The 25103-nt window shown below is 41.3% G+C and overlaps 3 protein-coding genes across 3 annotated transcripts; 2 read left to right on the top strand and 1 right to left on the bottom strand.

Annotated features, from left to right (window-relative positions):
* The first annotated feature begins 786 nt into the window (after nt 1-786).
* Nucleotides 787-6322, top strand: LOC6733180. Its single transcript, XM_002080220.4, has 5 exons — nt 787-1256; nt 1320-1715; nt 2382-5294; nt 5430-5677; nt 5738-6322. Exons 1-5 carry the CDS (start codon nt 930-932, stop codon nt 6183-6185), a joined length of 4332 nt encoding a protein of 1443 aa, XP_002080256.1. The 5' UTR covers nt 787-929; the 3' UTR covers nt 6186-6322.
* Nucleotides 6323-8504: 2182 nt separating this feature from the next.
* Nucleotides 8505-14587, top strand: LOC6733179 (putative inorganic phosphate cotransporter). The gene is made up of 4 exons (XM_002080219.4): nt 8505-9091; nt 12716-12852; nt 12915-13988; nt 14229-14587. Exons 1-4 carry the CDS (start codon nt 9073-9075, stop codon nt 14445-14447), a joined length of 1449 nt encoding a protein of 482 aa, XP_002080255.1. The 5' UTR covers nt 8505-9072; the 3' UTR covers nt 14448-14587.
* Nucleotides 14588-16241: 1654 nt separating this feature from the next.
* On the bottom strand, nt 16242-18205 carry LOC6733178 (solute carrier family 2, facilitated glucose transporter member 1). The gene is made up of 6 exons (XM_002080218.4): nt 18033-18205; nt 17866-17976; nt 17052-17810; nt 16777-16989; nt 16616-16718; nt 16242-16550 (listed from the first exon to the last, which is right to left on the bottom strand). The coding sequence occupies exons 1-6, from the start codon at nt 18120-18122 to the stop codon at nt 16276-16278; spliced, it is 1551 nt and encodes a 516-aa protein (XP_002080254.1). The 5' UTR covers nt 18123-18205; the 3' UTR covers nt 16242-16275.
* Nucleotides 18206-25103: the final 6898 nt, after the last annotated feature.

Below are 25103 nucleotides of genomic sequence, written 5' to 3'. Positions count from 1 at the left end.
TAATCTCTGCTAACATTTTGGACAATTGCTGATTTTGCAATTAGACTTTCTTAAAAGATATGTCATGACAACCATATATATAATAAAAAGCCAAATATATGCAAAACACTGTTAATACAACTGGTTAAGTTTTAAAATTAAGCACTTAAAAATAAATGTAGACATTTTTTTTTCGCTATTGTCATAAAACTCTTATTTGCCCCAATGCGTTGGCTGAATGTACATCTTCTATAAATAAAGGTTACATCGATATAGTATAGTAAAGATCTGTATAGAACATACAAAAAAAAAACGATTTAAATAAAATTCTTTTCTCTCATACCTACTTGGGCAAATTTATGATAATCCACATAGGAATTTTCAAAATAAAATGTTTTTTAGTGTCTTTAAATTTATTGTAGGCAAGTTAATACGAAGATTTCAAAATTTTAGTCGATGGGGATTTTTCTCATAAAGAATTCGAAATGGACTTATGTATTAACCTGAATTTAAATCGTACACTAACAAAACTCAACGAGAAAAGAAAAATGAGTTATTGTACAGATATGGAGATTATTTTAATATATCATAATTTTCGAAGCAATAATGAAAGTTGATCAAATAAATATTTGACCAGAACGATTTGATGAGCAGCAGATATCTAATAGTAATTGCAGTAAGCTGTTCTAACGCTTCTTTTTTTTACTGAACAAGATGGTGAGCTTCGTTACCAATTTATAGTGGTGGTGTTGCTAAGCAATTTAATTTTTATCGTGTGTATTGCGGCTTCAGTGAGAACAGTTTTTCAATCGAAGTATCGATACGACAAAGTTAGAAATATCGAAAGAGCGTAGTATCATTCATCTCTAGCATTTGCTTCGGCGCGTAGTTTTTGTTTAACCGATACAAGACAACCAAAGTATTCAGGTCATTTGCTTGAGGAGAACGATATGGACTTTGACAATGCGAAAGAGAACATTCAGCCGCTGGCCAGTGGTCGCAACGTGAGCCTTCTGCAGGCTTCTCTCAGCCAGGACTCCACCCACGGGCAGGAACTGCTGGCACAACGCAAGCAAATGGAGGAGGAGGTGCGCACCTACACAGGCACGGATCCTCTCGGGGCCTGGTACAAGTTCATCTGCTGGATCGAGCAGAGCTATCCGGCGGGGGGCAGTGGCTCCGGTCTGCAGACTGTCCTTCACCAGTGCCTCACCAAATTTGAAGACGACGAGCGCTACCGTCAGGACAAGCGGCTCATTAAGCTTTTCATTAAATTCGTGAGTGGCTGATGCTATTTTAAACGATCACTCAACCAGCGGTTTTACTTGGTCACTTTTTAGATGGAGAAACAGAAGGACAAGATCGAGTTTTATCAGCAGATGTACAACAACGGGATCGGAACAATGCTGGCAGATTTCTACATCGCTTGGGCCTACAGCTACGACCTGAGCGGCAACATGCGCAAGGCCGACGAGATCTTTCGCTTAGGTCTAGAGTGCCGCGCAGAGCCATTAGAGGATCTGAAGGAGGCCCACCAGCACTTCGGATATACGGTGGGCCAGCGCATGCTCTATAGCACTGGTGAAGAGGCCAACGCAGTTAACCAGGAACTTAACGAGCGACGGCTAGCGCTGCAATCCCTTCATGGTCGCCGGCAGCAGATCTCTAACAGCATCACCGTCGGCAGCATCCGTACCGGAGCAGCAGTTAAAAGCGGCCTGCCAGGCGTGGTTCAGGTGGGTGATTTTTTATTTAATGTTTACAAAGAACTAAGTTAGCCAGACTTGGTATCATCAAAGACGGACGCTTAGCTAAATCTTCGAGACAAATCGCTTTCAAGTCTAATTTTTCTTTCATAACTTATGTTTGATTTATGTTTAATTACTATCTTCTTTGATATTCAAACAAGAAAAAACAATGATATAGTCAGTTTCCTTGACTATCAGATACGTACTCAGCTATGAAGACTTTCCAAAATTGTTAAAAACAATCAATACTAAAATTCAACATTGAATTGGTTTTGGTTGGGTTAATACCCATTTCATTAAAATCTTGAAAGAATTTAACAATGTATATTTCAATGATTTTTAAGCTATTATTTTTGCCATTTAGAAATTAAAACCGATGGTGTGGTGGGCAAGCGGATACTAAAATATTTGTGCCTTTGCTTGCTGGGTTGCTTGTCTGTCGTTCTGAATGAAAACTTAAATTCCAGGCACCATTTGTATTTTACTAAACAGCTTAGGCGGAATTTTTCCGACTTCTTGGAGGTCCCGACGTTAAGCTCGATTTTTTGTGACGGATTTTACATCCACCTAAGCTCTTATATCAATATAAAATTGAAATAAAAATGGTCTAAAACCGAATAAAATTTCATTAAAAATATACATTGTCATTTGCAGGTCGAGCCTTCAACCACCACCAGTAGGCGCAATGTTGGTCGGAACGTTGAGGTGTTTAATGACGAAAATTCTGAAGGAAATATCCCGATCTCTACGGAGACGGAGGTGAAGTCAAGCCTGCGCTCCATTATAGACTCGGCTTGCAGTCAGGAGAATATAAAAGAACCGGTGGCCTGGAATAAGGCAAATGCTAAACGCCACAAACATGGCAAAATTTTCGGCAGTAACGCCTCGCCGGATCTGGGCTTTGATATACACGTGGACGAACAAGCAATGCCACCTATTACAAACTACGAACGTCGTCTTGATCAACCCTTTAGATTTCCGACGAACTTTGTGGCCAAGAACAGGCCTCAGGAACCGTGGGTGACGCCAGTTACCATTGAGGACGAGCCAAACGCAAGTGGACTTCCTTGCTATAACAAGTGTCTCCTTTACCCTCGCCCCAACGTCGAGTTCTCGCCCGAAGAGTATCGAGCCTATTCCTTTTTGAAGCACCGCAACCCACAACATCCATTTGTCCATCGCAATGATGATTGGTGGGGCACTGGACGGGTGATCAGAGGAATTCGCTGTTATCCGAATTTCGCCAGATTTTCTAAGCCACAAGATCTCGGTGAGCTAGACAAGTTTTGGAAACCACCGCTGGTAGCGGGCCTTCAGGTCGTTTTTGACAAGATTTACAACGAAGCTGAGCAAAAGGAGTACCAGCCAGAGGAGTTGTTGGCAGCCAAATGGATGGAAAAACGAAATGTGACAGTTCATGGCGACTTTGACATGGAAGAAACGGTTTGCTTGCCCGGAAACAAGATGCCACGCCGCAAGAGCTTCTTTCCCTCTTCTTCCAGAAAATCCATCATGCCACGCAGAGTTTCGTCTGTGCAGGAGGAGGATGAAAAGGAAGAGGATGAGGCCACTTTGATTGTAAAGGATATACCTTCGCAGGTGCCACCTAAGATACCTGAATCGCCGTGCGATCAAAAGGATGAGCCAAAAATTAAAATATTTGAGGATTCCGATTCTCCACGTGACAATTTTGCTGTACCGGCCGTTCCAGTTCCGAAAATAGAGATCTATGAAGACACTGAAGAGCCGCAGCCAACTCCAAAAACAAGGCCGTTTTATGACGGAGATGAGACCTGCTCCACACAAATGTTCAACATGTTCATAAAGTCGCAGGCAGTAAGCACTCCTAAGGGAACTCAGAAACAGGCGCCGTCACGTCAATTTGGAACCGTGCTCAAAGAACTACCGCTACCAGAGGAGCCTGCTCATTCCGTCGAATCTCCAGTGGAGACTCGTTCTCCAACTTTGCGAAAGCAACTGTCTACCATATTGGAAACCTCTGAGCACGGCACACAAAGCTTGGCGACTAGCGGCGCCTCCACGAAATCCACTATAACCTCCACGTCTTCGCCCGGATCCAACGCTGTTTCTAAACTTGGCAGCAAGATTGAAGAGAACACTCCTGGACAAATGCGTCTGCAGCGCGTGATAAGTGCTGGTGCATCAGCAGTCGTTTCGGAGCCGGAAAAACAGGGTGGTGACAACTTTTTGCGCCGTGAGTTATGGGAACCCAATGCGCCTAGCGTGCCTATGCTTAAGTCACTGCGCTTCCAAGAGGATAAGACAGAGACTATCCCCAGACCTCTTGCTTGCTTTCAGGAAGATAAAACTGAAACACTCCCACAAATGCCCATCGCACTGCCGGAGAATTCTATGCATAATGGCTCACTGGGAGCTGAAAATTGTTTTTCCGCACCGCAACTTCCCACTCTGGATGATGAAAGTGATTTGTGTGGATTGTTTGGAAAGACACCGCCGAAAACAAATATTTTTGGCTCTCCGAAGCGCAATTTCGATCCAACTTCACAGCTTTTTAAATCGACACAGGGCGATCGGAGCTCCTTTGCAGTGACTGGCAACAAACTGGAGCTGCAGGATTCCTTTATGACCGACCTTTCCTTTGTGCCCGAGACGCAGCCTGAAGCTTTAGCAAAATCAAGGGCGATACAGAAGTTTGATATTTTTCTGGACGACACACAGCCAAATTGTAAGCTTCCAAAACCAGTAGCTGTAATGGGCTCCAGCTTTGCCTTAGACTGCACGTTGCCCGAAACGCAGCAGGTGTCAATTAAGGAGCCAGGGACTCAACAGGAAAATATTGGACAGTCCCATATGATTGCCTCGTTTATGAAAGATTGCACCGAAATAGGCAGCTGTCCTTCACAGATCGCAAGCACATCGAACAAGATCAAATATTCCAACGATACCATGTCAGAATCGTCAAGGAAAGCCCCTGTGAATGAAAATTTCGGCATTTCAAGACAACCGGACGAATTTTTTGAGCTTAACGCAGCTACTGAAATGTTTGCAACCAATATCAGTATGATAAAAAATTCCACACTGCTGCCCCCTAACGCAATGGAAGCAGAGGCGTCGGAACTAAGCATCTACTATAAGACAACTCCACTGACGCCGAAGCAATCGCATCGTTCCTGGTCGCAGTCTGATTTCGAAACTCCTCCGCGGGAAAACTTTGTTCACCCCACCTCCAACGGAGATCAAACTGTTTTGAACGAAACGCTGGCAGACGCTAATAAAAACCCATTCAATGTAGAACTGATCAGCTCGCTGCTGGAATCAATTGACTTTTCTATGTACATCGAAAAGCTGCCCCATTGTCAACTTGTTGGCCACGTTAAGCGCCTACATCCTAACACCAGCCTGGAAGTGCACAACGAAAAGTTTGAGGTGTCTAAAATGATAGGAAAGGGGGCTTATGGCTCGGTTTATGTAGGAAAGCATCTCAAATCTGGCAAGAAGGTCGCGCTCAAGCAGGAACGGCCCACTAACTACTGGGAGTTCTACATTTGCCTAGAGATTCACAGCCGGCTAACTAGTGAGCAAATGGTAAGGCATAACCAATAATATATGGGCATTAATTCCGATTCCTATCCTAGAATATTACCTATTCATATTATATAGGTGGATAATTATTAATACTTGGCACATGACACGAATTAACCTAATGCAAATTATTTACAGATTTCATCCTATGCACATATTGACTATGCACTGGTAGGAAATAATTCCAGTGTATATATATCAGAGTTTTCAGACTATGGCTCACTGATCGGTGTATGCAACAAGGTTAAGAGTGTTACCAGCAGGAATCTGGACGAGTATGTGGTAATGCATCTGAGTTGCCAAATGCTCGATATTGTGGATCACCTGCATGCCATGGGTATAATCCACGCCGACATCAAGCCGGATAACTTTCTACTTATGAAACCGTAATAACCAGAAAGCTTCTTCGTCGACACCACTAATATCATAGGTTTTTTCTGTTCCAGGATATGTGCGGATCCCAACGAAGTCAGCCTGCAGCTTATTGATTTCGGTGTGTCTATTGACATGAAGCTGTTTCCGGACAATCAGACATTCAACTATGTTCATCATGATGACCTGTTCAAGTGCATTGAGATGAGAACGGGACGCCCATGGACTTACCAGTTAGATTTATATGGTCTGGTAAGCGTTATGCATGTGCTGCTCTTCGGCCGCTATATGGAAGTAGTGCAGCGGGCTCCGAGCACGATTTGGATGCCGAAAACAAACGTGCCACGCTACTTTCAGCGCACAATGTGGGAAAACATCTTCCGCACTCTGCTCAACATTAGAGATTGTCGCACCATGCCCAATCTGCAGCAACTGCGTACGCAGCTCAAATGTGCGTTGGCCGAAAAGGAAAAATATGTTGGCGAGGCAATCAACAAGTTTAACACGATATTGCAGAAATAGCTGTCTTCTTGTGCAAACATAGTAATATAAGCACATTCACATAACATACCTTAATACATTCTTGTTAAATGGTTAATGGTTGCTATAGGTAATAGGTTTTAAAAATTAAAATAAAAAGAAAATGTTTTTCAAAAGTGCGTGTGTGACCTTTTTGAAACCGTAGCAATTAACTTAAAAACTTTGGCGGTTTGTATCATGTGCTCAGGGTCAGATCGACTCCGGCTATTTAACTTGACTCAGATATATATTTAGTTATGTTGAGAACGCGTCTTTCTACTTATTGCATACTTTTCAACGAATCTCAAAAACCATTTTCCTCGGCGAATGAACAACGATTTTTGAAGTTTTAAGTGTAAAATTGTATTGTGCAGCAGCAGTACATCTTCCCAGTGGAGCCATTAAACTTAGTTTACGAATCTTCGGAAGATAATATCTTTTGATACAATGAATGTCATGCTTTGCAAACCGAGGTGATCAGCGGTACTGCAGTGTAATAGGTGCTTATAAATCGCGGACTCGTTTGGCAGTCGATTGTCTATTCCACACAAAACACATATGCTGCGGAGGCTTTATTATTCTTGGTAGTCATTGCGTTTCATGGTAAAGATCTGAGCCACCTTTCTATGAGTACGGATGGTGCTTACTATCAAAGAGATCAGCAAGTTGCTTGGAAAGTGTAGATTTGAATTGAGTATCATAATTTGCAATAATCGGTCTGGGGATCAAGTCAGAGAAACCAAATGCGCCGAGAATGCAGTGGCTATCACCTTGGCGGTAATGTTGGAGAGTTAAACCGCTTCTGAAAAATAGAATCCTCAAACATTTGGAGCACTAATCTTATTTGGAGTGAAGTGGTTTTTCTGTACAATTTATCGAAGACAAACTAACTTCAGTGGATCTAGGTGATACACACTGTGTGCAAGCGGAAAATTGTTGAAGCGCAGCACTTTGACACAAAAGAGGGAACGCCGTGAATACCAGTGATTACATCACAGTATAGAAATGAGTTTTATGGATACAGGTCCCTGCAAAAGGCGACCCTTATCCGTTTTCAATTTGCGACACGCTGATTAAAAACCTTAAAAATCGCTTTTTTTATGCCTTTCGATCCGTTTAATTAAAATATAATTTAAATGTCAAATTTCTCGATGAGAAGCTCTTAATTTTACTTTTCCTGATGAAGTGTATTCACAAGCGGTTTATTATTAGTTCTGATTAATATGGTAGTACCAGACTAATTACGTGTCAAATTTTATTTTTGGTGGCATATCTGACTTTTATTTTGTTTTTTTCATAAATTTTGTATGTATTTTCTTTTAGATTTATTGATAGCGCACTATTCGATCTAAATAATATAATTATTCAATAAAAGTCACACAAGTTCAAAAGTGCATACATAGTTACATAGTCGTTTTTATTGTCTTTATTAAAAATGATATCTATGCACAGATACTTGATCTTTCAAGTCTCGGTATTTGTAAAACAAAATGATGTGATTGCTTATTATAAAAAATGGTCTAATATGAAACGTGCTGATATAGAATGGCAATATTACTATATTCAAGTAGAAGTAAAAAAATTAATGTGTTTATTTTCAATATTTATACCCGTTACTCTAAGAGTAAGCGGGTAAGCTACATTTTCCCGGCAAGATTTGGACCAACAATCCTTTAACATTTGAACTAGTTCTCAAATTCTAGTTCACTTTAAAAATACAAACTACTGCTATCGATTGCAGGCGGAGTATTCCCATTGTCACAGCTCACAACATCGATAACTATCGACATCTATCAACACTGAACACCTGCTATCTCTAACATTTAAATGTAAACAAGAGCGTTAATGGACACAAAGAATTAGCAACGGAATATTGAATGTTTTGGTAGTTTCAAATGTAATGACGAGCAAAACATTCACCAGCAAACATACCTATGTACATGTCTTACGGCATAACAAAATAGCGTTTGCATACATGATAACAAACTTTTTATGCTTATAGACTTGGAACATTTAATCATTGTCCTTGTTGTTTTAGTTGGACTTACAAGGGAATCGCATCGCAGATGATGAACTCAACAGGCTGTTTCAATGCACGTCCATGAGAAATTAATAATTTGGAATATATGTACATACATGTAATAATTACAGAAAATAATTTTCTCATGACTAGAAATTTTTGTAATTGATGTGAATTGCCTAGTTAATTATACGTGTGCGCAATGATGTCATAGGTCTAGACTTTCATTGATTATATTTAAATTTTATTTATTAAATAGTCATTTCTGTTACATTTATAATATATAGTTATTATAATACATAATAGCTAGTAGGCTTTAATAGGCTTTAGATATTCCCAAATAACAGGGTATCCCTTGAATTGGCATAGTATCGCTTAAGTCCACATAAACCGCTTTCTCTTTTTGAACACTAGCGATCTGGCCTAGCACAATTTTGGCTAATGAACGGATTTTCAGATTTCATTGTGAATTTTAGACAAAAAGTCTCACCGCTTACTAAATGACTAGCGAAAAGGGAGCGCGTGTGATTGAGTGTTTATATTACGAATGTTTGCTTATAGAAGTAGTCGGTAGACAGTATCAAGTTCGGAATGCGGCAGGTAGCATCCAGCTATCGCTTTGGGTAATCGGTACTTTGATAAAACTTATTAGCCAAAGACCCAATCTTGATGTCTAATTGCAGTCATATACGCTATATGGTGGGCAGAGCTTTAAATGATACGCTCAGACACATTTTAGCTATCGACACGGTGGGAAGTGAGTTTTTTGCTGACGGCTTAACAATTTTTTTAAAACTTATGTAGCAAGAGGCGATTTTTTCTTCCGTTGGACACTTTTTAAATATTCGGATAATAAAGTGCGTCAACAGAATGAGGGACAGCGAAAAAGGTAAATTATTGAATAAACCAACAGTAGTGACGATCCAATATTAATATTGTTTTTTAACGAACAAAAGTCGTTGCCTAGTTATTAATAAGTGAACGGAAACAAAATCGAAATTTTACATTACTGCTTATATATGGATTCCAGTAAGACAGACAAAACATAGATAAAGCCCAGTACTCAGCGAACTGGTCCAAAAATGATATATGTTCTATGTTCAGCCATATATGTATGTATGTATGTACATATGTACATATGTATTTCTTGGTGGCCCAGTGTAAAGTAGTTTGTTAAAAGTCTTGTTTAAGAAAACTCTCTTACATGATAAACCAAAATACATAGCTGTTAAGAACTCAAATGTAACAAGAGAGAATGCTATAGTCGAGTTCCCCGACTATCAGATACCTATTACTCAGCTAGTGTGAAGCCGAAAGCGAAATTTCATCATTTGTCTGGGATATCGGTAGATATTGAATAAAATGAAAACAAATTTAAAATTTTGTAAAAACTGTGGGCGCGACCGGCTTGTCGGCTTTACGGCGTAGGCATGTAGGCATTAGAGTAGGCATGGAAAGGAGTTTTTGGCAAATCGATAGAAATTTTAACTACAAAAAATGTGAAAAAATATCAACACATTTTCAAAAGTGTGGGCGTGGCAGAAAGGACGAAGGATTTAAGAATGGCAAAACTAAAGTTGGACTATGTTATAAATATCTATTTTTCAGCTTGAAAGAGTCTGGTTCTTTTACAGATACATATTTAAGAAGTTAATCCCAAAAATGTATTAATACATTTACTCAAAAGTTAACAACCCATCCAAAGACTTCGAGTTTCGACTTCACCTGTTTTGCAGCCTGAATACTAGGCCTAAAGCTGTTTTTACTACGGAATTCATATAAAACTTAACGTAATATAAAAAGCTTTTATTTAGTCAAAAAATAATACTTCAAATCAAACCCATATATGCCCTTTAAAATCGTTACAGAAAGGGGTAAGCTTAATAGCTTTGTCAATAAGTCATAGTCACTTAAAAATTAGATACCCGTTTTTCTGGTAACAAAAAATTCTTCATTTCTAAGCAGGTTTTCATATAGTCATATCAATATATTTTTACCCTTTCGTCTATAGCTGGTTCCTCGACTATCAGATACCCTTTACTCTGCTAAGGGGAGTCCGGGGCACATGCAGATATACTCTGATGTCATTGAACTTGACAAACTTTAGGTATTAAAAACCGTTTAAGTAATGGATGGATTCGTAAAATTTGTGGTGTTTCGCTAAATGTTGGCTTGATCAATAATAACTGCCATAACTCTTTTATGTCTCTACAATTTGTGGGTAACTATGATTTATTTTAAATATATAGTTATTATATAGGTATTCCTATTTTGAAGAAATAAAGACCGAAGTTAAACAACAGAACGCTATAGTTCTCGACTATCAGATACCCGTTTCTCACTTTGTCCGAGTGCTTTAAAATGGCAATCTTGAAAGCAATGATAAAAAAAGGCAGCATATTTTTTTAAGGTTTCAGTTTGACATCTTTTAGTCGGTTTGTGGGCTTGGCTAAAATGGCATATCGATATAAATTGTACTGTTTAGAGTGGGCGTGGCATCTGTTTAAACAAACTTGCGCTACGTTTAATCTTGCATGCTTAATCTTTTATAGCTCTCTAGTGACCAGATTACGAATTTTTCTTTCATATTCTTCCAACAAATCTAGTACACCCTATTATTGTTTGAGTAACGGTAAGGGAATGACTTGTAGGAGAATGACATTCAAGCCAAGTTATCAGTAGCTAGCTAATAGCTATTATTGTTAGGCAATTCTACTATTATCGTTATCAGAGCAGTATCGTTATTAGAAGCCGGTATAGAACAAAATTTCTGCATTTTACAAAATCAATTCTCTATTTCTAAGAGAAAAAATGTCATAGTCAGGAAAACTCACCCAAAAAGCAAGGCTGCTTTTCGCGCCATGAAGCATGTTCTTTTCATAATTTTAGATCGATTTTCTGAAAGTGCGGCCGATTGCCATGTATTTGATAATACAGTAAATCTACTGGTATTTGCCTTAAAATTAAGGAATTTCGGACATAAATAAATCATCTCAAAAAAGCACGCAGGGATAGCAATATAAACGTAGTTTTTTTTTCCAAACTTTTGTGAATTTTCATTGTGCACCATAAAATGAAAAACTTATTCTTAACTCAAGAAAATTCACCCTAAAAGTAAGCAATATTATGTTCAGATTTTTTGGGGGAGTTTTTTTCTGAATGTACCAGAAAATGTTTTTTTGGGTAAGCATTTTTATCAGTGTAAAGGGATGGCTCAGGTTCGATGAGAGTGGATAATGATTTCGTTTTGAGTCCGTGTCCAATATATGTATGTTTAAGATTGCTTCCACTCTGCAGCTTCGACGCGTACAGATTGTTGTCATGAGGCCAGGGTGGATCATTCCACCATAGATCGTTGTTCAGAAGAAGGCTTAGTATGAGCCACCTGGTATGAAAATCACAATCTCCGAAGTTCGGTTGGCGAAAACGGACTTAAGTTTTGATACGGTGGACACGACCTTGAATCCCTATCAGATGTAGTGGGAAATAATGTAGTCCTTGGAATTCTAGTGAATTACTAAAACCTTGGCGGACTTTCAATCGGACAAGCTACTCGGTTAGTTTGAATGATTCGGCAGCTGGAAGACCATTTTCCCACCTTGCACATCAGCTAGTTAAGTTCGTCCCGGCAACTACTAAATTCGTTTTCTGTATCACCCCCGGTGAGGACATTATTTACGTCCTTAAAGGACCAAATTCTTTCCAAGAACTAGATGGTGAGACATGTGGAACACCTTGGACAATGAGCAATGCTCAGATCCGCATTCAAGAGTTTAGCATTTGGCAGACGTAGCTCCGGATAACGACGGATTTGAAAGCCAACTCTACCTTCTCTCTTAATCTCCCGAAAGATTTGAAGAGGCACGTTTGTGTCAAGTGTACTAATAAATGTTGTGGTTTATGGGTTCAGCATTGCAGTATTTGATGTGTCAACGTGGAAGTGAGGACGTATTTTTACCCAGCAAGTACCCTGCGGGGACGATTGTATTTGATCATTGGAGTGTAGCCAATCCTCGAGTAGATTCAGCATTGTTGGAAAATAATTCAGAAATAAGGATCCTCGAGGACTCGCTATATAATACCCGTCAGGCACATATACCAATATGCTTCTTTCGAAGTCCAGTAGCGTGTCTCCTCTGCGCCACTTCTGTATAAACAATTGAAAACAGATCATCGCAGTGCTGGGACGAATTCCTCAATTAACATAATGTAGATCATACAGAGGCTCGTCGTTCTTTGCTATTTAAGTTCTGAAATGGCAAACATTTGTACAGAAGATGATCCGTGGAGGTGGTGGTTGTGGTGTGGGGGCGAGTTGGGGATGTATTCGTACAAAGTCGTCAACGCTTAGTACAAAAAGATTCCGTCCACAAGTTTCTCAAAACCCAGTCACAGTATGGCTTCGCCGCTGGCACTCTGTACGAGGATCAAAATACTTATAAGGATTACAATTTTTATACCAGTAAAGAGTCTAAATAGTTGGTCAAAAAGTTAACAATTCTTTGTGCACTAGGACCCGTTATCGGCATGCGACACATGCAGGCCCTCCTCTTATTCTTGGCCATCGTCGTGAACTACACAGCCCGGCTCAGCGTTAGCGTGGCAATAGTTGCTATGACGGATGCGGCCACCACCAACTTGGACTTTCCGGTGAGTACAATATGATATGAGTACGATAAGATTAGCTGTAATCAAACAAATTGCATCTGAAGGAGTACAACTGGAATGGTGCGCAGCAATCGTACATTCTGTCCAGCTTCTACTGGGGATACATCGTCACTCAATTTCCCGCCGGTTTTCTCGTTCGCCGCTTCGGGGCTAAGGCGGTGCTGCTCGTCCCCACGCTGGCGACGGCCGTCCTGAGCGGTCTCACACCGTCTTGCGTGGCTTGGGGTGGCTGGCAGGCTTTTTGCACCATCCGGATTGTGGAGGGTCTTTTTCAAGGTCTAATCTTTCCGTGCATACATGAGCACCTGGCCAAGTGGTCTCCGCCAGAGGATCGAAACCGGCTGGGCGCCTTTGCGTACTCCGGAGCCGACTGCGGATCAGTGCTGGCCATGGCTAGCAGCGGTCTTATTGCGAATGGCTCCATGGGCTGGCCTGGAATCTTCTACGTGTCGGCGGGCACTTGCGGGCTGTGGTGCCTACTGTGGGTGCTGCTCGGTGCTAACAACGCGCCCAGTTCCCGGCTAATCGGTTCCCGGGAGCGGGAGCACATCGAGCGCTCTATGAAGCGGCAGGATGGCTTTCACGCTCAGAAGATTCCAATCCCGTGGCGGGCCATCTGGTCATCCAGTCCCTTCTACGCACTATTGGTGGTACGGAGCGCTCAGGGCTGGGCCAACTCCACCATGCAGCTGCAGACACCCTCCTACATGCACGGCGTCCTAGAGATGGACATCAAAAGCAACGCTCTCTACTCGGCCCTGCCCTTCCTGGCCATGTGGGGTATGTCCTATGTGTATCTGGTCTTCGCAGATGTGGCCATGTCGAGGCAATGGATGTCCCTAACCACGCTGCGCAAGTCAATTAACACCGTTTCCTACTGGGGACCTGCGGCGGCCCTTATTGGGATTGGCTTTCTGGATAAGAGCCAGACAACGCTGGCCATCGCACTGATGACAATCAACGCTGGCCTAAATGCCGGCTCTGGGATTGGCAGCATCCTGACCATTATCGACATGTCCCCAAACCATTCTGGAATGCTAATGGCCATCGTGAATGGCATTGGCAACATCTTTCCGCTTCTAACGCCCCTCTTAGTGGGAGTCATTGTCACTGAATCGGTGAGTAAGGGCATTAAAGGTATTTTTCTCAGAATTTTATACTGCAAAAGGAAGAAGGCGAGTTGAAATTCATGTTTTCAATATATTGAAGATTTATGTCAATTTTACGATAAAAGTAAATGGTTCTTTTTCGGTTGTCCTTAATTCAGAAGAATAATTTAATTCAACAAAGAGTGGGATGGCTTATGTTAGAATTATTTGACGCACAGCAATAATTTAACTTGTGGATTCGTTTCTTAGGACTCACGAAGCCAGTGGCAGATTGTGTTTGCCATGACCGCTGTGGTTTTTTTCATCGGCAACCTGGTGTACCTGATTTGGGGCACCACCGATCAGCAGGCGTGGGATGCCGAAGACTATTTGCAGGCGAAGGACACGGAGAGCGAGCCCAATGCCCATCAAATGGACTTCAAGTCAAGGACGGATTCAGAGGCAAAGGCGGAAGTAAAGGCAGAATGATTCGCGAATGGAATTCCGGGATCGCGCCAGAAGCCACAAGGAAGTGCGAAATGAAAATCTGATCTATCTGGCAAGCGCTGTCTAAATGCATATTGGGCGTCGTAGAGTATGCCATTTTAATTAAAAATTCTTAAAACGTTTCGCTGCGCCCTTGTATTTTAATTTCTTGTTTGTACGCATTTCTTTCGCTAACCGGCGAAATTTAATAGAAAATCCTTACTATTTCTTTGAATGAATTCATTTTCTATTTCTGCCCGCATTTGCATGCGAACAGCGCAGCGGGCAGTTGGAAGGAGTAGAGCCAAAAACTACACTCAAAGTCGTCTTGTAAGCAAACCAATTGGCTTAAACAGCTCTATCTTTACTATACAATTATGCTCTTATTACTATATCATCAAAAACTAATTTTAAGACATTGTTTTGATCTTTTTTAAGAGTTTGTTACTCAAAATAATGGTAATAAAAATTAGGTTTTCGAATGCATACTTTCTTCATACTCGCGTGGAAATGCTCGTTCCGGATCAAATTCGATATCTTAACCGTATGCCCGTTTTTCTTCTCAGTGCAGCGAAGGCAACTAGACACCAGCTACGGCTCACCAACTGTCCGAACAACCCTCTCGACCCACCGAGACCATTCCCATTCCCATCAGCATGCTTATCCTTGTCCTCGTCCTGGGCAGTCAGTCAACACTGAGCGGCGGATGGCAAACAACAAGGAAAAAACTTTGCACACAAATCAGAAAAATGGACACTTGGTAGAATTTATGCACGAACGCGTGCGCACAGTACGTCGTAAGGAACCGCTCGCCAGTAGGCGGCAGAAGGCAACTGGGCAACTGGGCGAGTGGGCCTGCGGGGCTGGGCAGGAGGACTCCTGCCAAAAGAGGCTTATGGCCAGCAAGTGGCTGCGGCACGTTTTCCAGGCCCGGCAAAAACCAAAACCGAAACCAAAACGAAAATGTTTTTTCAATTAAAATCGTTGCGGAGCGAGCGAAAAATTCATTTGAATTGCCCCATCGCTGTCATGTCCCCGCGACTACCTTCCTCTTAACCCACCCATTGCTCCAAATACCACCAAGCCGCACTGCCCCACTGGAAAGTCATAAATGGCCCCGCGCCCAAACATACGGGCGATACGGGTATATGAAAGTGCGTATGGCACAAAAGCGCCAGGACGAACAGTGTCCTTGCACTAAGTAAACGAACATCGTATTTAAGCTCGCCAAAAGGCAATTCCATTGTTATCGAAGCTCTTTAAGCAATTATGAATTGAACTGAATCGAGGAATCGAACTAGAATAATTTCTAACTAGCCCGAAAAATTGTATAAAATTAAATGAACAATAGTAGAAAGCAGATAGTTAGACTCTATTCCGAGTTAGTGGCAAGTGGAATCTATCATTAAATTTTTAAGCAATCTTAAGAGATGCGTTAGCATATTTATTAATTAAACTTTTCACTTTAGAAAAGCTCCTTTGGCCCGAAGGTACGCGAATTTTATCCATTATTATAAATGCTTATCGCTGTGTTACTGTGTAATTATACCCGTAAGATTGTATGGAGCTATAAAGTATATATAGATTAGGAACACTAGCCGAGTCCATCTGGCCGTATCCATCTGCCTAACTGTCTGTCTGTCTGATCTGATTTTACGATACACAATTTCACACTATAGGTGCTACAGGAGCACCAAAAAGGATCCCAGGATCAGCGATGAAATGGCTTTTCGATTACATTTTCATAAATCGTTGAAGCTTAATTTATAAAACTCCCCACGATTACACAGGAATGGCTTGGTTGTCTCATTGCTATGGAGTTGGTTTAATATTAAATCGACGTCTGCTTCGGGAGCATCACCTTTGATTTAAAGCCCAAAGCGACGAGAGGCGCCACCTCTGAGGGATCGCGTCCTCGCGTCTCTGGCAAGTAGCGTTTTGTCAGGCAAAATATGAGGAGGCAGGTCACCGAGAAGGGCAAAAAAACTAAGGCGCCCCAGAGGTTCTGCATCGTGGGAAACGCCATTCCGATAATAAAGTTGCACAGCCAGTACGCCAAGCTTCCCAACGACATGGCGGCTGGGCGGGTAGCCAGCTCAAACAGTTCTGTCAGGTGACAAAAATCAAATAAAAACGCCTGATAAGATGAAATCTTAAATAGTGCAACGCACCTGCTCCGATGAAGAACGGCATTGGGCCCAGGCCAAATTGGAAGAAGAAAATGTACAGGAAAATGCAGCCAATGCATCCCATACCAAACCAGCTGTAGCTCTCCTAAGATATAAGAATATAGTAATTGGCCCAAATCCTATTTGTTTTTAACAATACTTACGATGAAGAAGAGCATTACGGCAAACAAAAGCAGGAAGACTGTGCAGAAGAATGTGGAGAAAAGCATCAGTGGTCGGCGATTGACTCGTTCCAGCAGCACGGGGCCCAGCATGGAGGCGAACAAGTTGAGGGAACCCGCACCTAGGTTGGCCCACTCAGCAGCCTGACTTGAAAGACCCGCCTTTCGGAAAATGGAGACTGAGTAGTAAAATATCTGCAGGGACAAACGAGAGGTGAATCACTTTCTAGTCGCTCCGCAGGCTGCCCCGTACGTACAGCATTAATGCCAGACAGCTGTTGGCCACCAAGAAAGGCGCAGACGATGATCAGCGGAAGCCGCAATTTGGGGTCACGCAGGACCTGCATCAAGCCGCTGGTCTGCACCTCGCAGGCAGATTCCTGCTCCATCTCCTCCATCTCGGCCTTCAGTGCGGCGCTGCCAGCCGTGTATCCCCTTAGTAGCTGAAGCTGGCGACGAGCATCCTCCTTTCGACCTCGGACGATGAACAACCACTTGGGGCTCTCAGGATACCACCTGAAAGGTGCATAACACACGAGCACGAGAAGACCGTAGAATGCGAGGCCCAAGTGCCAGTTCTCAGGACCTCCGAGCACCGACCGCAGGCTGCAGACCTGCGCAATCACCACTCCCAAGGTCAAGCCCATTGGACAGAGGGGAGCCAAGGTGCTGCGCTGGGAGAGAGCCGAGATTTCGCTGTGCCACATGGACATAAAGGATGTTAGCAGGCCGCCGGCCAGACCAACCAACATCCGGCCCAGCAGCAGTAGCTCCACAGAACCCAAGGGTCGACAGGCGTAAAAGCTAATGGCTCCCAGCGCCAGAAGGAGGCCGCAGATGAAGAAGCAGCCGCGACGTCCGAACCGGTTGGCCATGGTGGCTCCAACAACAGATCCGATGGCGCCTCCCACGAGGAATATTGAGACTATGGCAGACCACAGTATTTCCAAACCCGCATCGCTCAAGTTCAGGTCATAGCTGGCAATCAGTGTCTCGTTGCACCAGGAGCGCATGAGCTGGCCAAATGGGAGATGAATTTATGCGGTGCTGACAAATTTCAGGAGTACTCACTTCAGCGGGACTATTCATCACTCCTGTGCAATAGCCCACGGGAACCGCCGCGCCGAGCGACGATCCGATTGCCGCCCAATTGAGGGCCCAGCTCCACTGGGGTCGCTCCTCCTGGAAACGGGGACTGTTGGGAGATTTCCCACGAAACTGGGGTTCCTTTGCCTTACCTGCTTGCCATTTTCGTGTGCCATTAGCGGCGCCTCTGAGAACGTTAATGATTGCTCCTGAAGCGATTCGCCGACTTTTGGCTTTGCCATTGCGTATTTCGTGGGTGGTGTGTCTTATGGCGCTTTTGTGAGCGGAATGCTGGTGAATGGAGTATTGCGGATCGTATATCATTCTCCGCGACGGCGACGGCATTTTTCCACTGAGAAGGCGGTTATCAAGCGCTGGGAGATAACGGATACCATAGTCACACAAATACGCTAAGGGCAGGGCATACCGTGCTTATAATTAAAGCGTTGGGATGGACGCCTTCGGCGTCTTATGGCTTCATCTCCGAGATATACAAGGTGCTTTATTTGAATTTGCTAATCATTATCACGATGGAAATGAATGGCGATAAATACGCCAGCGTATCACAGAACCCGCTATAAAAGCCTAAAACTACTTATCTGTCATTTACATTATATGACGTTAGTAAGTTGCCAAAGTTGCCAACGCAATGCACGTGCAGTAGCACAATACGGAAATGTGTGATGAGATAACAACAATAATTAACTATATATAATTTAATTTATTAAGGAAACTGTCCGCATATCGGAGAATGTTATAAAGTTTAGACAGTATTTATCATTTATTTAGTTTTTCACACTTTAAAACTTATTCTCATTTACTACAAATAAATATTTAACTCTAATCAAATAGTGTAAATTAAAACCAAACCAGAAGGAAGCTATCTTCGAATAGCTTCAAATCTTATACTCTTGCTTTTTATTATATATATATAATATATATCGCATAAGAACACTTTTTGATCAAGCGCAACAAAAGCTGATTTCTTTCTATTCTTTCCCAACTATTCCTATCGCATGACACACCTGTCCTGCAATAGAAAGTAGTCTTTTGTGAAAGTTTCATGCAGATTGTTTTTTAACTCAGAAGTTGGTTTGCGGACATGGCTATATCGACCCGCCTTTTGATACTGCAATATATTATTTAATGTCTCCATTGATGCGATTTAATCTTCTGACTAAAGTCGGTAACTATCTGCACTAATATTAAAGTATAACAAATAAAAGAGAAACGGTGTATTTGAATTCCTCGACTATTGTATATCCATTACTCAGATGAAAATGCAAGCGAGAAAAATCAAAATTCTTTTGAAATAACTCAAGAAATTCGGAGTAAAAATAATACTTTAAAAATATCGATAGAAATACGCTTAAAAAATATATATTAAAATAAAAAATCCAAACCTATTTGAATATTGCGGGTGAGAAAGCTTTTTCCGGCTTGGGGGCGTTAAAGTGGACGCATTCCACTCGATAGAACTTGCCAATGCAAAACCATTTAGGATTTCTCAAAAATTTCGACGTGGCCTGCAATATTTTTGGCAGTTATTTGTCTAGTTAATTTCTATCGGCATGCAAACAAAATTTTGCCACGTCCACTCTAACGCCCATAAACCGCCAAACACTGTCACACGAACAATTTTGAAAAATGTTTTCGCAGCTAATATTTCGTTTTATTATTTGTCTGGCCAATTTCTATCGGTATACCAAAAACATTTTGCCCAGACCAAAATTGTACATTTTTATTTGTTTGGCCAATTTCTTAATATGAATTTCTCCCACTAGCTAAGTAAGGGGTATCTGATAGTCGGAACTTAACAATGGCGGTCCATCTCGTTTATATATTTACTGAGATCACAGCATAAGTAGGAACAGACGATTAAAGCTAGATCAACTTGAGATGCTGAGATACTGAATCAAAAATATACATTTCTTTGTAGGATTTGCAAAGCTTCTTTCTACAACGTGTTTGGTATACCCGTTTTACTGTACGAGAAACTATTTTTGGTCTAAGATTGGATATTTCCATTTCATATACATATTTGCACATTTAGCAATTTTTGGCAAAAATGGCTAGTTTCAACTGGCCACTTGCATTGAAAAAAGTAATGTTTTTAGTAAACGATGCACATTTGGCCTAAGCTACTTACTCTTCAATATTCCAGTGGGTCACAATTACCTCCACACGTTGACGTTTTATGCTTTGAGATCAGATACACCTGATGATAAAAAAATGCTACACACGCCGTGCAATTAAATATATGCATGTTCTAGCATCTCCTTATTAAGACGCTAATTTGTCAAGCCGCATCGCTTTATGCACCGAAGAGCACTAAAGTGCAACTTCAGCTCAGAACAACTTTTGTACTTTAACCATTTGTTCCCGTTCCTGCGGATGAAGTCGTTGTCCCCATTGTTATTGCGGCACCAAAACATTTCCGCACGTGCAGCGTCCAAGGGGCACAGCCGTAAGCGCGGCAGAGAAAAATCCTTCATTGTTGTTACCATGATTGTTATTATGATTGTATATTGTGTAATAAGAAAAGTGTTTCCACTCCACGCGGCGATCCGGCATAGCAAACAGAGTCCTTTGTCCAGGACTCTGCCGGACAACGCCGCGACATCTGTCTCCAGCTGTTGTCCCATCCAGCTTATTGTAATTGTTGCACAACGAACTTTTCTACTCTTCTGATCAATGTTCTACGACCTCTGAGATGAAATCGGGCCATGGGGTGGATCTGGAATGTGTCAGATGATGACACTTGGTTGGCACTTCCCGCTGTCACGTGTGTTGCCGGAATTACGTAAGGGTTGCTGAATGAGTAAAAAGTTCAAAAAGACAGAACGGAAACCTTTTTCTTCCGCAAAAAACCGTTGGGGTTCCTACTCTACAATCCCATTTCACTATTACTTTGTTACGCAGCTAATTTTCAACTTTTTCGAAAATTCAACTAATTTTTGACATAATACAGTTCTAGTTTCCGAGATTACTGTTCATTACCGTTCATACGAACAGAGAGACAGATTGACTCCACTAGTGATCCTGATCAAGAATATGTGTATATACTTTTTAGGGTTGGAAGGATTTCTTTCTACCTGTTACCTGAATCGAATATTATTATTATATTGTTTTAAGTTAACGCGAATAGTGGCAGAGGATATACAGAATTTTTATTCAGTGATTGGGGCCCTTGCCCAAAACAGAAGCACTTAAATATTTTAGTTAGCTATACTCATTTTCATTGAATAAAAGGGTGTACTAGACTCGTTGAAAAGTAACAGGCAGAAGCGTTTCCGACCATATAAACTATATATATTCTTAGTCACGACCAATAGTCAAGCCCATCTGTCCATGTCTGTCTGCATGAAGGTTGAGAACTCAGAATCTATAAAAGCTAGAAGTTTACGGTCAAGCATACATATTCTAGAGACATCGATTTGGCAAAAAACTTTTATCATTGTTATCAAATTCACATCCGATTGTTTGAATTCTTATTTTTGTAATTAAAACAAGAGAGAATTCTATAGTCGAGTTTACCAACTATAAGATATCCGTTACTCAGCTAGTGCTAATGCGAACGCCAAATTTCATAATTTTTCTGGGATATCGATAGATATTGGGGAATAAAATGAGAAAAAATTTAAAGATTGTGGGCGTGACCGGTTTCGCAGATTTATTGCGTTAGAGTGGTCGTGGCAAAAAGTTTTTTGGAAAATCGAAAAAAAAGTAACAATTATACAAATGTGACATCAGTCAACAAACTTGAGCTGTGTCTATGTCTCTAGAATCTGTATGCTGCTACTATCTGCTATATTAATTAAAAATGTCAGTGAATTGATTACTTACATGTTTTTAAGTGTTATATTAAATTGGATTTTATTATAAAGCAATATCATTAAATATTGTTAACCTTATCCGAATTTGTGCACATAACTTGGGAACGATAATTTTAGAACGTAAGCAATAGAAATATGGGACAAGGCGACAAAAGCAGCAACTATCCAGGGATCAGCTCCTGTTTTTCCAGAAGGAGAGCTAAACGACTTTTAAGGATAAAAAATTTAGTTTGGTATGGAAGACAGTGCAGGACTCGCTTCAACAAGAATTATTACAAGGACGCTGCATCCTGTTAACATGTGGATAAACTTGGCCACATATTCCGTACAGGAAGCCGAAAGCGACGAGAAAGAACCAGTCGGCAACATCCAGCGTTGGGCTGCGATGGGTTCTTTTCACTCACGACGACCTTCCAAACAGGCTTGCCTAGGCAGTGTGCCAGCATCCAAGGTCCGGGCTACGGTTACAATACACATCCCAAGCCATAACATACTTTGTATCACTGGAGGAACTAAATAAAGTTGAAATAAAGTAGTTAGAACTGGGAAAACAATTTATATTCTTGCCTCCGTGCGTTTTTATCAACACTTTCTTTCTTTATTTTAAAACGTTACACATCACAGAAGGTCTCAACATATGTCAGCAGCACAAAATGAAATCTAGAAATATATATTGGATGGTGGAAATAAGTAATGAGAGCTGATTTCACATGCATAGGCTAGACTCGTATCCCCAAGACGGCATATAAAAACTAACGTATTGAATGTTACCACATACCCTACAAATCCGTGCTCAACTACAGGCACACTGACAAGGACAAGGATAAGCACCGACTCACCGCACTCCCCAAAATCGGTTGCTAAACAAGTTTTCGTTGTCTGAGCTGCGATGTATGGGGCACACACCTCTCAGCTCCGTACCACCGCCATTCCGGGTTTTTGTATCGAGTGTTTATAAATGTTTTTCTACGTCCGTTGAATGCATATGTCTTTATATGGGTGTTCTGCGCGTCTGTGTGAGTGGGCGTCATGAGGTTCGCTTGGGATTGCGGGCGATGATGGTGCATGCTCGGGTGTGGGGTGTATCTTGCATGTTTTTCCCAGCACCACAAACTCTGATTTAATTTTCGAAAATTGTAAAATGCTCCTTTTTCTGTTTCGTGTCCAGTCCCTGCATTCAAAATTAGTCGCTTGTAGTCGCTGTGGTTGTGCGCACTGTTGTTGGTCCTGCTGTTATCCTTGTTATTATTGTTGGTACTGTTTGCCGACCAACTATTCGCATTTTGCAACTATTTGGCAGATTGTTCCGTAATTAAATGAAACATGGTAGACTGACTGTCCACCACAAAGTACGCCGCATGAGAATTAATTAGTTAAACTTTAGAATTTTGTTTGTTAATCGAAACGAAAACAAAATCAAAATTATTGTGATACATTGACACCACACATTTTCAAATTTTTTACATGTTAAAAAGAAACAGGACTTGAGTGGGCGTGGTCATAATATTTAGGCTTTTTTCAATAGTGTTGTAAACGATATATAGGAGGTGATGAAGTCGAGAATTTAAGTCTCTTAGAACTAACGGTAATATTTTAGATCTCCGTTAGAAGGAGTCCCTTATAAGCGGAGGCCAATGGGTTTCTTCTACCTTTAATAGGGTCCTGCGAAGGATATCTGAGTTTAAGAGGAGTGTTAATGTAGAAAATATACAATATATATAAAATATCGACTTCAGAGCGAATGGTCGTGGTAATATCTGCGCTCCGAATTTATATTTGTTCCAACGGTGGCATTTAATAAATTCCTTAATTCGTATCGCTAGTTTGTCTATTCTGAACTGTGCACCATTTCAAGCAAATGTATTATTTATTTATTTGTGTATTTTATTTACTATATCTTTCGCTGTCCGATGTTCTGATTGGTGTTGTTTTTGTGCATTGCACATTAACTTCACTGTGCACGTGCACCCGCTCTCTTGCTCACCCACACAAAAACCAAAGTTTTTAGCGTCAGACTGCGCTCTTGCGGTACATTTAACTGTTTTCGTGTAAGTTTTTATATTTGTTTTTATGTACAGTGGTCCGAATTGAGAACATTATGGAAACAAATTTTGTTTGCTTCCAAAACAAAAGCCTGAGCAGACAAATATGACTTGTTGGCGCAGAGAGTTTTAGCGGCCGAACAATATATGGCAATACATATACATATACAGATAAGGCCAAAATCTAAAATACTGTTGTTATTCTTGCGAACGAAACGAACTCTCTTATGCGCCAAACTCAAGGTGGCTCGAAAGGACTGATCAGCTGTTTTGGCGTGGCTAGGATCGTTTTCTTTGAGTTGCCTTTTCGAGCAAGATTTGCAGCCTTAAGCTTCAAGAGAAGTCTCCAAAACGCAAAGCGCAGGGCAGGCTTCCTAAGGAGAAAGCCCTGCAGCCCCTGACTGCCTCGATCTCAGCAAATCCTCAAATTTTGCAGCTAGACGAGATTCGGAACACAATTGGAAAAGGCCACGTGCGAATTAAACTTTCTCCACGTAAACAGATCACCATTCTCCTTATCGAATTCTTAATCTTTTTTACAATCATCCTTATCTAATTCATCATCTTTTTTATAATATCTAGCCTCGTTATCTATTATCAAAATGCAAGAGGCTGGCTTAACGAGCTAACTAAATTGTATACTAATAGCCTTTCCTTTGCATTCCATATCATTTGTGTTTCATTTAAGCCGGAGATACTAAACTCTTAAGTGTTCCCAGGTATGTACACAATATCCAGGAACGATCGTCCCTCCAGGCGAGGAGGTGGAGTCTTAATTGCGGTTAGGTTTATCCTTACGACAGGGGAGTTACTTTTTGATTAGTTCCTTAATGTAGAATTCATATGTGTAATGCTGCCATTTTCCAACACTTCTGTTTATATTACGTACTCTTGCATCCCGCCGTCTTCTGAACTCCCAGAATACTTCAGTCATTTTTCCGCAAAGAAGGGACCACATAGGGACCAATTGGTAGTTCTAGGTGATTTTAATGTACCTGGTACTTTGTGGTCCAAAGAAGATATATCAAATATCCATATCCATATAGCACAATATGACTTTATTAACGACTTGCTCGACATATCGATGTCGCAAGTTAAACATTAAACACTCTAAAGCTCGGTGCTTCACAATCGTCAGTGGTTATCCAGCCTAATTGCGGAATTGTGTGCAATCCATGTAGTAGTTCCTCTGAAGAAGCCTTGTGAAAAGTCTCATTTAAAACCTACCTAACAAGTGAGGATAAAAATGTTGTAACCTGTCGGAAGTCCTTTTCTAAAACTAGCTTGGAATTGGGTTAGGGATCGAGCAGATTGTTTTCTACAATCTACGTATGTATCAACCAAA

The sequence above is a fragment of the Drosophila simulans genome, chromosome 2R (genome assembly GCF_016746395.2).
Source record: "Drosophila simulans strain w501 chromosome 2R, Prin_Dsim_3.1, whole genome shotgun sequence".
In the NCBI taxonomy this organism is placed as follows: Eukaryota; Metazoa; Arthropoda; class Insecta; order Diptera; family Drosophilidae; genus Drosophila; species Drosophila simulans.
Note: the sequence above shows the minus strand (reverse complement) of the source record. Positions and strands in the feature narration are given on the sequence as shown.

Bases quoted from the DNA above. Each gene is read 5' to 3' on its own strand.
- LOC6733179 (XM_002080219.4), top strand. The intron at 12,853-12,914 runs GTGAGTACAATA...TTGCATCTGAAG, and splicing joins CCACCAACTTGGACTTTCCG to GAGTACAACTGGAATGGTGC. The intron at 13,989-14,228 runs GTGAGTAAGGGC...TTCGTTTCTTAG, and splicing joins GAGTCATTGTCACTGAATCG to GACTCACGAAGCCAGTGGCA.
- LOC6733180 (XM_002080220.4), top strand. From the start codon at position 930: ATGGACTTTGACAATGCGAAAGAGAACATTCAGCCGCTGGCCAGTGGT. The intron at 5,295-5,429 runs GTAAGGCATAAC...AATTATTTACAG, and splicing joins GGCTAACTAGTGAGCAAATG to ATTTCATCCTATGCACATAT. The intron at 5,678-5,737 runs GTAATAACCAGA...TTTCTGTTCCAG, and splicing joins AACTTTCTACTTATGAAACC to GATATGTGCGGATCCCAACG.
- LOC6733178 (XM_002080218.4), bottom strand. From the start codon at position 18,122: ATGGCAAAGCCAAAAGTCGGCGAATCGCTTCAGGAGCAATCATTAACG. The intron at 17,811-17,865 runs GTGAGTACTCCT...CCATTTGGCCAG, and splicing joins TGATGAATAGTCCCGCTGAA to CTCATGCGCTCCTGGTGCAA. The intron at 16,719-16,776 runs GTAAGTATTGTT...CTTATATCTTAG, and splicing joins CCGTAATGCTCTTCTTCATC to GAGAGCTACAGCTGGTTTGG.